This window comes from Idiotropiscis lumnitzeri, chromosome 2 (genome assembly GCF_059441095.1).
Source record: "Idiotropiscis lumnitzeri isolate Australia: NSW breed Sydney's pygmy pipehorse chromosome 2, RoL_Ilum_1.0, whole genome shotgun sequence".
NCBI lineage: Eukaryota > Metazoa > Chordata > Actinopteri > Syngnathiformes > Syngnathidae > Idiotropiscis > Idiotropiscis lumnitzeri.
Genome location: NC_142392.1, coordinates 2,959,755 through 2,973,610, shown reverse-complemented (window position 1 = coordinate 2,973,610; position 13,856 = coordinate 2,959,755). Strand labels below are relative to the sequence as shown.

The window sequence follows — 13,856 nt, the reverse complement described above, 5'->3', positions numbered from 1 at the left end:
CAAAAAACCTGCTCTGATTAAAAACTGCTCAAATAAAAATTGCAAAACCCAACAAAATTTTTATGGTCACCGGTCTTGGTTGCCCCGAAGGCGGCGGACTGTCTGAGTTCTGCTATTGTTTTGGAGATGAGACGCATCTGCCGCAGCTTTAACCTTCAAAGGTGTTGACGCTCATATCTTCATGCTTGGCACTGAGCAGACACTTGACGCGCCTTGCATTTTTGTTTACGCATTTTCAAAGCCTGTAAATTTGCGTTTGTATCGACAAAAGTGGAATTACTATTTAAGAATTTCCTCATGGGGGAAAAGTTGTCATTCAAGGGAGCAAATGCGGATGAACGTGAGCGGGCTTTTCAACGTCGGCCGTCACCTGCCGCTCATGTGGTCTCCATTTGATTGATTTATTTATTTTTTTTGAAGCAAAGAGGACATGTGCTTATCCCCGATAAATGCCTGGCATTTGGCGCCACGAGACAAGGGCGAGATAGGGCAGGAGGAGGAGCAAGGGAAGGTTTAGACGGGCAGGGTGCATCGATTAAGATGGCGAGGAGTGAAAAAGGCAGCGGGGGGATTAAAGATTTTTTGGCAGTGGCCATGGAGGGACGGAGGGAGGACGGGTGGAAAAGATGAGGTTGAATCCTGACCTAGATTCCAAGATGCTCAGACATAATAGGCCGGGCCTTACCCCCCACGTGAACCCGCTGCCCCCCCACCCCCCCCAACTCAGTCAAAACAATAACAAAGAAAGGAGAGGAGCTGCTGGAGGAGCGAGGGGCCCCGTTTGGGTGCCGCTTCCAAGCCGCAGCATCGGCCCCTCTCTCGCTGTCACTAACTCTCAACATCTGTATGCCGCCGCGGCCCCGCAAAACTCTTGGAGGAGAGTCGGACCGGCAAAACAACTCCAACTGTATTAGCGCTCGGAGGGACTTATGTCAACTGATGGGTCTATTTTGGATTTTGGCTTCTTTCCGAGTCGCGCTTTTTTGAGGATTATTATTTCTACGTGAAAGCAAGTCAAGTCATTGCTGTGAAGTGACAGACGACCCAACTGGGCACACGTCCGCTCGGCGTAAAAACTGCCGAGGCGAGTCGAGTTTTGCACGTTTTGGGATTTGGCTCCACGCACCGAATAATTTGGTAACAGAAAGTAGGCGGCACCTTAGACCGGGTAAAAGCCGGTCTAAGTTGTGGTGCAGGTGCTCTAACACACTTTTGGTGGTTTTGAGCAAAGCGCAGGCCGGCGGATTTGGACACCATTCATTAATATTTATTTATATCAACGCACGTTGAGATCTTCCCGCAGTTGATTTGACTTCACTCAAGCGTCAGCTTTCTATCCCACTGAGTGAGTGTGTGTTTCGTGCACTCCAAACAAAACCGGCAGCTCATCTCGTCCGAGTCAAAGCCAGACAGTGATTACACGGTCTCGCTGGGACGCATCATGTGACCAGAAGTTGGCCCCCTGCGAGCCGTATCCTCGTTTCGAACACTGACTCAGTTCATGTTCATGTTCACGCGGACTAGTTTCACTCTTTCGAGCACCTATGGGAAAATGTTGACATTTTTAAGTACAAATATTTTAGAAAATCTATCTCATATATATATAATATATCTCGGAATTAAACCCAGTGTGAGGCACTGAGGTGAAAACCGTCTTTCGTGGTGAAGCGTACGCATCTTATTGGAGCAGATGCCGCCTGAATCAAAACCTCGGTCACTGGCTCGCATGCCACGGGCGGATCAGAGCAAGACCGAGGTCACCGGGTTGGTTTGGGCTCCAACAGAATTTGGTGTCGTGAGTCAGCGGCGGGGAGTTAGCGAGTGCAGGCGTGGGAGGATTGTGGCTGCGCTGCTCCCGGAGGGGGGGGGGGCGGCGAGAGAGCCAGAGACGGTGACCGGCCACTGCAATCATTCCAAATGGATGCATCCGTAATAAGCACTCGCGCTATAAGGGATCATTTGCAAGTGGGCGACAATGTGAGGCTCTGTTTTTTTTTTTTGGACTCGTGGTCACACGAGGATGCAACGAGCAACACTATAAGAGGACGGCGGTGTTAATATTAATATATGACCGGAGCTGGGCACTTGACCCTTTTTTGCCGGGCAGTCCCCCACCCTCCACCCTCCACCATCCAGCCTTTTTCATGATCATGGTTGAATTGCCCCTATTTCCTTATTGTGACATCACGTCACCTGCGCGTTCCACCTGTTAATGGGGGATACCGGTACCGGGGGCTGGGGGGGCGGTGTTTATGGGGGGCGGGGGAGGGGGGCGTGATTTAGTCAGAAAAACAATCAGTCGTATTTCCCATGCAAAGTGCATTAAAAGTCGTTACGCAACAAGGGAGAGAACCTGGCACGCGATCAACTAAGAAGGCGAAAGATCACGAGGAGATCGCAAAGAACGGGCCAAGCTTTTGCTCGTACAATAAAACTCTGAATAACCTCAAGCAGCTGCACTGGAAAAGCCAAGCGATTGCAGGCGCGCGACAAGCTCCTCCACAATCACACGCTTCAGATCTAAATCCGGCAGAATGGCGCCCGATATAACCCGACGACTAAATATAACTTTGTAAGGCGCTAATGTCAGGGGCACTTCCTGTCTTTGTTCGCCGCTGGCTTGCCTTTGAGTGGGAAGGGAAAGGATTTGAAGATGCGGCGGAGGCTTCTCCAAAGAGGCGGGCGCTGACTGCTAATGGCGCTCGTGTCAATTTTGGGCCTCAAATAAACAGAGCCGAGCGGGCCGGCCGGGCGCACTCTTTAATTAGACGAGACAAAGACCGGTCCGAATGAGGGCGGCGGTCTGCAGGAGGCGCTGGGCTCGGATACGCCGTAGCCATTGAAAACCGCATGAGCATGTCTGCTCATAAAAACAGACACGCTGGTGCTCATTTGATTCCGCCGACGGCCAATAAAAGCGACAACATGCTGGCAGTCAGCTGACGATATAATTTGACCGGATCCGAAGCCAGCCGCTCAGCAAAAATAGCGCCGTAAAAATAACAAACGGTGCCCGCATGTCGTGTTTCTGGTCTTGTGTGGCCCTAATATCGCCTCGGCGACATTCAAAGGCGGTCGTCGAGTGGGGCTGATTTCCTGAAAACGGATCCACTTTGATGTATGTGTGGCATGACATGGTTTGACGTGCTTTGGAGTCGGCGCTCTTATTACAGGGCGGGAGTTTGCGCAGGCTGTTATTGGCTAAACAGACGCTGAATAATGGCGGCTTCATTTTTTTTTTTTTAGGAAGCGTCGAGTAAACGAGGGGCGAGTCCACGCTTGCGGCGGCGGTGACATACGATCGTCATCACTCATTATATACAAAAGGGGGATGTTTTGGTTGTACACACACAGAGTGACAATCTGCACACACACACACACATTTGGGGGCAACAATTAGCAACAGGTGCAGCAAAGTTCAGCGTGTGTGTGTGTGTGTGTGTGTTGCGCTCCGGTGAAATTGAAAACCAGGCCACTCTTTCACCACAGTAATGCCTCCTCGCCCCCACCCATACATTATCTTTCGAGCAAGGGGACCGTGTCGGAAAAAATTGCCCACCACCACATGAAGAGAGCAGAACTCTTGTTTTCCACCCAAATTCCCTGAAAGACAAAAATGACTCCTGGAAGAAGTCGATAGAAAGGGCACACTTGCTCCTGATTGGCTCTTTTGGCAAAAAGATGTTGTGAGTAATGCAGTTAATCTTATAATTATTATATATTTGTTTCGATTAATCGACCGATTAATCGGATTTTATCCTCCCAAATATCGGAATCGGCCTTAAAAAAAATACCACGTTGCTTGCTCTTTACGATTTTTCTTCCGCTCTTCACTTACTGCCCTTTGAACCGAAGCCATTGTTTACAAATCGCCCTTTTCCGATCTGCAAACTCTCCGCCGTGTGTCATCGCTCGGCCCGCGTTGTGTTTGCGTAGAGATGGCGACGTTTCAAACAAAAGAGGCGTCGCTGCTCAAGAGTTCAGGTTGACCTGTCAGTCAAACGCTTTTACAGCGTTTTAAAGTTTACAACGGCGTGCCATAACCTTGTAAATCAGTCAGCGTGGGCCGGCCTTCGCCAAATGAACGCGGTCCGCCTCCCGTGTCAGACCAACCTGCACCGCGTGTTAACGGCTAAACACTGGCTTTGACCGAAACCAAATATTTGCCTTTTTCTTGACATTCAAGTCTGTTCTACGGCAGAAGCAATTCGCAGAAGAGGAGATGATAACAAAAGAATTTCTACTATCCTCGCACTTGCTCTTGTTGAACGTAAAAAAAAGTGAAATATAAAATCAGGACATTCTGCGAACCAAATGGCGCCTCATCAGTGCCGCTAAACTTTCCAGCGTCTACCTGTCCAGCGTGGACGCGGTCATGCATCCCGCCAGGAAGTGATGGATGCTGATTGAAGGTCATTACTTTGCTCCCCCGCTGAACTCCTGACCTACACCCCCCCCCCTCACTCGCCCCCTTGACGCAAGGTCGGGCGGAGGCTGGCGCTGCTTTGCGCGGCGCCGTCGCCTCTATCCAGGCACACGGACACGTACACCCGCTGGGCCAGCTTTAAACACACACACAATAGCTCCAGCCCAAAGAGGATTCAATATCATATGGCATAATCGGCCTTTAAGCCCGAACAAGGGGGGGGGGCGAAGGGGGGGGGGGTCTCTGCGATAGATGAGCTGAGAGCGCTGCAATCCTATTTTATCTGCTTATATTTGCCGCACTCATAACTTTTCGGACTTATAACAAGCTTGGGTCAGTGTCAGGTCAACCTGGAGATGACCCTGCTCAGCAGTGAGCAATGGAGGGGTGGGGGGGGGGGGCGTGCCCTGATGTTATTTACTGCCCTTCACTCGCAAGATAACATCCTCTATTGCTTTCTAATTCTCGCTCTTGAATTCTAGGAAATAGTCATCAGGGGCCACGTGTCGGAGATTTCCATTCATCGGCGGCGGGGGGGGGGGGGGGTAGAGTGTGTCGCGCACAAAACCAAACTAGCGAAGACCACACACTCACATGCAGAGATTTCTTTTATAAACAGCGCGTACCATCCTAGGAATGCATTTAAACAAAGTAAAAAGGAGGAGGGGGTGGGGGGGTCGGATTGGGGCGGTGGGGGGGTGAGAAATTGTGATCAAAACTTCTCCTTCATTTCCTCATCTTTTCCTCGCTTACCCCCCCTCTAAGCTCCCCTCACGTGAGATAGCAGGGCTCCTTGGCGGTGGGTTAATCCGACTGCAGACCCCCAAGAGAAGGGGGGGGGGGGGGGGGGTTGTAGTCAAACATGGGAGTTGGAGCCCTATCAAAGGTATCCTCCCTGAGCTGCTTTAACAAAGACTCTCTGTGTACCTTTTGCTATATCTTAGTCCTTCTGCTCGTCCGCCCCCCCCCCTTTAATGGACCATGGGATCATTTCTTTCCCCTAAATAGAAAAGCTGGCTTCCCTGCATACTCACCATTCACTCAAACACACTCATGCCGACCGCTGCATACTTAGTGGCTCTATGGCCAGAGACTGGAACAACATCTCATTTCTCTCCCGTGAGACACTGCCGCTACCTTATAAGGCAGAGCGAGGTGAGCCACGCTTTCCATGATGCATCCGCCTAAACAAAACTCCTCCTATATATGTTCCAGCGCCGCTCGAGTCGTACACACATTTTGCAGAAATAAATCAAAAAGTCCCGAACCGTTGCGATGATGCACGTGTGGGAGGCGCTTATGCAAGAGGTCACCTCGCACAGAAGAAGAGGTGTGGGGGAGTCCAGCAAAATAGAAAACGTCTAGACTGACCAGCGGGCTGTTATTTTAATGTTTGGTGTGCTCACGAGTTCCAAAAGTGCGTGTCATCGTGGCTATGAGCAGTGTCAACAAGAGAATGTGTGTTCTCATACTCGCGTTTTCCTTTATTATGACTTGCTCACTGGTCCCAAAAAAATGCAAGCGCCACAAATGTATGGCTGTCTTACGCGCAACGGCAAGGTCAGCCTGGAATGTTTTTCCACTAATGTCATGCTGGAGAGTTGTAAATTTAATTTGGGAAAAACTGCAGTCAGAGTACTTGCGACGACTCGTCACTTAAGGTCATTTATTTGGTTAATTAGCGCCAATGTAATGCTAATGCTAACGCTAACGTTCCGCTGAAATTTTGAGCTCACTCAACGGTCTCTTTTTTTATTTTTATTTTTATTTTTATTTTTTATTTTTTTATTAATTTTTTTCATTTATTTATTTTTTTATTTATTTATTATTTTTTAATTAATTTATTTATTTTATTATTTTGGGGGACCGTTCCCAGAACCGTAAAGGTACCGACTCCAACGGTAGAAAATCAAAATCTTTAAACGTCACAATCCTTTCTACCTTCGTCTCGCGCTAACTGAAACAGAAGAACGGCCCTAATCTTATTTCCCGCAAGGTGGGGGTCGAGAGGGCAAAAGATGGCGCGCGTGCGTGCGAGACGAAGAGGAGTCGAGCGACCGGTGAGGAGAGATTAAGATTGAAATAAAAGACGGGAGGAAAAGGGGGCGATAAGGAGGGGGGAGACCACGGGAAGACGAGAGAGGGGAGGCTTATGCTGCGAGGGGGGGGATAAAGTCGAGCAGCACCTCGGGTTCGATGGGGTTAACTAATCCGCACGCACTTCCTCCCCCGGGAGCTTGACCGCACTCTGGAATAAAGCCATTCAACCTAACGAGATTCCAGGTGATTTCTCGCCGTTTCACTCTCTCCCCGAGTATATTCCTGACGGGCGGACGAGGGAGGGAGGGATTTGCGATGATGTTCTGATGGCCCGAGACTTGACGTTTCCCGGCCTGACGATTGAGTCCGAACACATTTTGGTGTCATCACGCGTCAAGGCCGGATTCTCAACCTTTTGCCTACGATACTCGTCAATGGCAGTGAATGTCTTTCTACTTTCCGCTCGTCCGACGGCTCTTTTCGCTCTTCATAAAGAAGCGGCGGGCAAACAACATTACGGGCCGGCTCATAATTGGCCGGGAAATTCGACATGACAGATGGCCGCCTCTCTCCCCGTCCATGCTCAATAAATTGAATTGCCCCGTAAATGTTTTCATTGGCGCTAAACAACCATGGAGAGCGACACAGTAGGCATTATGTTCAGCAAATTGTGTTCAAGGCAAAAAAAAAAAAAAAAAACCTCCTCGGCCGAGACCGAACAAGCGTGCCAGATGAACTTCTTATTTAACTTGTTTTGCTTGGATCCCTTGGACCCTGGATACACCGGAGAGTGGGGGGGGGGGGGGGGGGGGGGGGGCTTTAATGGGAGCACAATGATATCAGTGCAGATTTACCTGCGCAGCGTCTCGCGGTTAAATGGGTCACGAGGATGAAAGAAGGCGGAAGCTATTCGGCGATGTCGGAGGTGCGGGAATGTGGATTGATTGATCGGGTCTGGTTCTGTAGAAAAGCGTTAAAACAAGTTCTGCGACAGTTTCTTATCCCGAAAAAAAAAGAATAAACAAGCTGTGCAGCGTGGGGTTATTTCGAGCGGGATTGCGCAATCTTTTGGCAACATCCTCAACCACATTTGCGCTTTTAGTTCTAGTCCGTTTGGATCGAATTCGATTCAGCCAAGCTCACATCACCCCCCCCCCCCCCCCTCCCCCCCTCCGCTTTGATGTCAGCCAAAGATAGCATTATTTGAGTCGTAAATTCACGCTGTGTTCGACACATGGGGGGGGGGGGGGGCGGGCTTTTATGTAACATAATCGCCGCCTCGGACTTGTTGGCATGCTCGGAAAATCGGTCAGTCTTGTTATGGTCCACGTTGGTACCGATCCAGATCTCATTCTGCGGGGAGCACAGACAGCGACTTTGTGCGTCTCACACCGGTTAAATATAGTCGTGACATTTCAAAGCGCCGTCGTTTTAGCATGTCGATTCATTTTGGCAACCCGGGGGGGGGGGGGCAGACAATTGCAGGGTGAACGTTCCCAAACTCCGAGTTCGGCAAAGTTGCTCCGATGAGAGCATGTCGGACTGCGTGAGGTTGGAAATACACGAGTCGAAACAAGTTGCGCGTTTAGGAGAACTTTGCGTTAAATCACACGTGAGCTCGTGCTGTGTTAAATTTGGCACAAGATGAGACGCAAACTCGCGTGAGGTGTTAATGAGTTTGGTGTGCTAATTGAATACAGCGAACAGACGTGCTTGCTTGAATCTCACCCGTGCCACCAGCTTGCAAAAGCGCTTCTATTTGGACAAGCTTCCTTTCTGGGACAAAAAAGTGCAAGAAAAATGCTGAGGAGGTGAAAAGTTCAGGTCCAAAGCACCTGCGTTTGCCCGTTCGTTGTGCAAATTCAGCAGCACCTGAAAACAAAAAAAAAACGCTTGGCCGACGTCCACCTCGCTCTCGTGATGCAAAATCGTCACATTTGGTGCCGCCGCCGATCACTTTTTTGTCCGAGTGCGCCTGAATGCAGCAAAATGCAGACGAGAACCCGGAGTCAAACGCGAATATGATTGCGCTTGTGACTCATCGGGCGCACCGGGCGCTTACGCATACGTTATATTTTCGTCAAACAGGTTGCGATGTGTCATTATTGGGAAAGGTGAGTCACGGCTTAGCGACTTTATGTTTATCCAGCGAAGGCTGACACTCGATAGGGATATCCCTAGGAATCGGAACACTCCTTGGACCAACTTCACCTCCCCACTCGCCCGCCCCCCCACCTCCAACGCCACCGCCACCCTGCGGCTTTGTTTTACTTTATTTATCCTGGGAGGGTCAACATGAGCACGCCTAGCACGCGCAACAACTGCTTGGCTGCAGCCAGAGCGTCACTATCAAGAAATTAATTCTTGTTGCCAATTCCAATCATGTGATTCAGTTGAGAATTTTCAAAAGGAAATTTGCTTGAGTTAAATGTGGCCAAGAATATGCAATAAAAAAAAAAAAGACGTGTGATGGAAACTTAATGGTGGAATATTTGCGTGATGTCATGTCAACATCGGCTATTGTGGCAGCAGGTCGGCCTGCGACGCGTCTGCGCTTCGCTTGCCGCAACCTTTGCGTCGTCTCCGCTTGTTTGTTGCCACATCACACCGCGGCAGACGGCGTCATGTTGACATTCAACACAACTTGGAGTGGACGCGCCGTCAATAGGGCTCGTGGAAAAAAAGCCGTCATACGACAGGAAAAAATTACGCTTCAAGATGTCGGATGTCGCGTTCCAAAATCTTTTTTTTTTTTAAATTTGCGCAGGCATCTATTTTCAAGACGATTCATCGTTTAAAATGCTGATTCGATGAATTCTACTTCTTATGATGACGTTCTGCTCATAAATGACTCTTGTAATCCTTTCTTTTCACCTTTCGCCCCATTCCACATCATCTTCTGGTACATTTTGTGCTTCAGCGCGCGCGTTCCATTCCCCCCGGAGGGCGACTAGATAGCACACGCTTGCCGCGGCAGCACGTCGTCTGAGCCGTGCGTGCTGTGTTGCGCCGCGGCTGCTCACACCTCAAACATAAGGGCTTATGATACTGTAGGAGGTGTGAAAGGAGGTTCGAAGTTTATATCGGGGACATGGGCGCCTGTTCTGGATGTCTGTGGTCTATACATAGAGACATCAAGCCATAGAAGGTAGGTCACAGCTGTTGCTTTTTAGGGTAGCATCAATGTTGCATGTTGAACCATAGGGACAGGGGCGGGGGGGTGCGAAAAGGGGGTGGGTGGTGCGCCGTGGGCCAAATTCAGCATACGAATATATAAATACTGGAATGGCAGGTCATCCCTCAGCAGCAGAATTCTGGATGGGAGTCAAAAGTTGGATAAAAGCCGTCCGTGGGTCAAACGGCACGGCCCCTTTATGTTCGGGTTCTGGTTTTTGTGAAACAAGCGTGACAATAGTTGAAATAGAGGAGCCAGCCAATTGCCTTTTGAGCTTTCTTCCTGTTTCCAAGGAGATTCCTTCTGCGCTTAGGTGGATGAATTCATGAAACAAATTTGCCATGATGGTTCCTCGCGTCCTACGACCAAATAATCGGTTGAGACTCGTAGCGAATTCGCGCTCAACTGCACTGGAAAGAAGTCAAACATACCCCCAAAAAAAACAATAAATTAAATTAAATTAAATTAAATAAATAAATAAATAAATACAAATTTTAGCTTTAGTTTACATTTAAAAAAATCAGGTTACACTGAGTCTAAGATCAAATTTTAGATGCGACGGATGACTTCAATTTTCATTTACTATTTCATTATTCCCCCCCGTCGCCGTAATTCCATTTGCAAATCCATTATCGCTGATTATGATGCCGATGACGCATGGACTATCCTTCTCATTGTGTTCGCCGGCATCACGTGCGCACGCGGTTTGCAGGGTGACCGTCAGACACGTGCCAATGACGGGGGGGGGGGGGCACACATGCTCACGACGCACTTATATGTGAGAGGTCACACGTATGGTGGCCCGTGTTCAATAAATGCATGAAGACGCTCCGCATAATCGCGCGTTTGAAGAGCGCCACTCGGCGATGCGTCGCTTCGCCATCCCTGCCTTGTGACCTCCGCGACCTTTTTAGGTTTGCGCCTGGGGACACGGAAGCGTCACTTCGAAGCATCTCCGGTCTCAACAATGCATCCTTTATGAAGACGGGCGGTACCGTGTTCTGTCAGATGCTCACATGATGGATCGAGGTTAAACGCATGCTCCACACATACAGGACATGCCTGCATAAAAATAAACTCATCAAATCATACACTCTCTTCTTTTTTTTTTTTTTTCCTCGCACACGACTCAAAGAAATAAAGTTTTTTTTTTTTTTTTAATACATGACGAGTACACATTATCTCCATTTCAGGTCAAATCATTCTGCTTTATTGAATATTAATTGAAGCGCAGCGAAAAATGAAGCGGCGGCGGCGGCATATGAAAAATATGTCAAGGGCTTTTTAATGATATTTTAAGGCGCATAATCAAACTCGACCTGCCCGTTCCTTTTCATCCAAATGAAATGTATTTCCCATTCAAATGTCGGGGAGCGAAATCAGCTATTCAAAAGCAACCGCGGAGCTTCTTTGCTGGTTTTGTGACGATGACGTTTTTTTGTGTTTTTTTTTTAGATTAAAAAGGAGACTTTGAACACTGTGACACAGATAATAGGACATCTTGTGAAGTCAGTCACCAGGCTCAGGACGAGGCAAGGTGTTCGTTCTCAACCAATTTAGTAAGGAAGCTTACTAATATTTAAGCAGTCATCCCACTAATTGTTTTGTATTAAATCCCCCCCCCCAAAAAAATGATGACTACAAAATTAAATCTCTAATTTGTTCAAGTCATCTTCCTCTCTTCGGGAATGGAAATTAAATCGCTCATAGATAACCTTGGAGCTCAACTTGCGCATTCACTGCCATTGACGGATATAGACGTCAAAAAGACGTAAATGCGACCCGAAAGTGGCCTGCCTTTTACGGCGAGCAGAATGGATGAAGAAATCCAAACTTACTACAGGCTCTCCTTTTCTTTCTTTCTTTTTTTTTTTTTTTTTTTGCCACGGCATCAAAACGACGCGGTGGCGCTGCAGGAGCTTTGATCATGAGGCAGGAGGGAAGGGAAAACGGGCTTCTGGCGGGAGAACTCCCCTTGCAACCAGCTCGTAAAAAGACAAAGGTGCCGGGACGTACCGTGAGAGGACACGCATGCACTTTTTTTTGGAACATGCTAAGAACATGTGGCGCTGTTTGCTTTTGATGCCCATGTGTGTTTGCGCCCGAGGCAAAGTCCTGCAGTGTAATGGTTTACTCGAAAAGCCACTCTGGATTGTTTCTCGAGCAAGGTTCGGCGTGGTCTTCATTAAAACGCCTTGCCAAGCCACACAAAAAGTACCTGGGAAGTAGCCAAGGTTGTAGAAAAGTGTGGAATGGTCATTTTATCGACGCCATATGCAGATGTTGAGGTTTGCAAGACCTTGCAGACCTTTTTGTTTTTTTTTGTTTTTAATTTTTCCTCGTCAGCATCGAAAATGTTTTGTCAACGACCTCAGAATTTGCGAGGTTCGTTTTAGTGATCACGTCAGCGAGCTCGCGAGTTTTGCATATTGCATTTGGGAGCGTCGTCATAAGCAGGGTTTGAACAATTCATAAAAGGGGAAGCCGCACTCTGAGTGGCCCCTTGATTAGTCTCCCTCGCCCCAAAAAGTTTTTCAAAATGAGAGGGAAGAATTTTAAGCACGACTGAAAAAAAAAATATATATATATATATATAACGGGGGAAAAAAATTGCGAGTCCGAGAAGGCCGAGAATGCAGAGGGCGACTGGAGTTTTAAGTTGTAATCTCAACATTCACCACTTGGTGGCAGACATGACTTCTGCTTACATCGAGTCTTTTTTTTGTGGATTTGTAATGATATGCAGGAAAATAATATTCAAGTTTTGAATGAGTTGATTTTTGTGAAAAATACCCAAAAAATAGTTTTTAATGTGGTTTGGTGTTGCGCTGTCTTGTGCCATCTTTGAATGGTGATTTTCATGCAAGAGTGCAGAAAGAAAAAAAAAATCTGTTTATTTGTTGTTGACAAATGTCATCAATTAAATATTCTTATTTTGCACGCATTTTGTCCGTGTCCTGGTTCGGAATTGCGAGCTTCCCACAGTAGCAATGACAAAAAAAAAAAAAATGGCCCTCCCTCTTTCAGTTTCAAGTTTCTCCTTAATTTGCTGCAATGCTACCCAGCATTTTTTTGGGAATTTATCTTTTCTAGCAGCGTCATTTCATGTTCGACTGTGTTGAAAGTGACATTCATGTGATTTGTATGCCTGCTTGTGTGTGTGCGTGCTCGTAATCTAAATGGAATTTGAACTTTGCCGTGGCAGCATGCCATTTATCAGACTTTCACACATGTGATGTTTTGATTGGGCCGGCGAGAACAAAGCCGCAGCTTATGTCAAAAACGGCGGCAGGTCAGCAAAGATTTCTATTACTTTTCCCCGAAACCTTGTTGCGGCCGCTTTCATCAATCAGCTCGCCCGCAGAGCTTCGCGGCGTGTTGACCCTTCGACACACACCGCGGTGCTAATCCGCGTCCGGTAATACACTGCTGATATTGCTATGTAGCCGGTTATTGGACATGGGAGGCCACTGAGCAGCCGGGAATGATGAACTTCCGAGCGCCAAGACATCCGGAACAATCAGTGCGTCTTGACCATTTTTTTTTTTTTTCATTGACCTCGAGAAACTCTGCTTCCTGAAACTAATCTAATAAGACTGAATAAAAATATCGTTCGGACTGTACATTTATTTTCCATGTGTGTGTGTGTGTGTGTGTGTGTGTGTGTGTGGGTGTCCTGACTTTTTTTTTTTTTAGAACGTTCCCAAACCACACATGGTGACATGCGGCAGCATTCCCACTAGAGCTGTTTCCCGATCCTCAACAAATCGAACGCTGTCTCCGCGTCGACGTCACATCAGGCAATTTCTTTTTTTTTTGCAAGTGAAATGAATTTTTGTTCTTAAAAATGAATATTGCACAGTGCCTGTTTAAAAATGTTAATATGAATATTTTTTAATTTTTTTGAATGATATTTAAATGTGTATTTTCATATACATTTATATTTTTCAGTGCTACTCTAAACAATATTAAATAAACATATTAAATACATAATAGAAAAATGTGTGAATATATATATATTTTTTTTCAGTTCCTCAAAATTATTTTTTACATTTTTTGTGAATTCCTAGAAGAAGAAAAAAAAAAATTCAGATTAACTCCGAGTTTCTTCTCCTCTCAGGTAACGGTCATGTTGATGTCACATCTTGTCATTTTGTACCTTTTATTTGATCAGAGGCAAAGAAAATTTGATGAACTCCATTGACCGCCATTTTA

The 13,856-nt window shown here is 47.2% G+C and overlaps 1 protein-coding gene across 1 annotated transcript in view; it reads left to right on the top strand.

Annotated features, from left to right (window-relative positions):
• il17rel (interleukin 17 receptor E-like) overlaps positions 1-13,605 on the top strand; it is a 62,919-nt gene extending 49,314 nt beyond the window's left edge. Inside the window, exon 18 of the mRNA XM_088280507.1 lies at positions 13,338-13,605. Within this exon, the coding sequence (XP_088136633.1) occupies positions 13,338-13,362 (25 nt within the window). The 3' untranslated portion in view covers positions 13,363-13,605. The remainder of the gene's footprint in view (positions 1-13,337) is intronic.
• Positions 13,606-13,856: the final 251 nt, after the last annotated feature.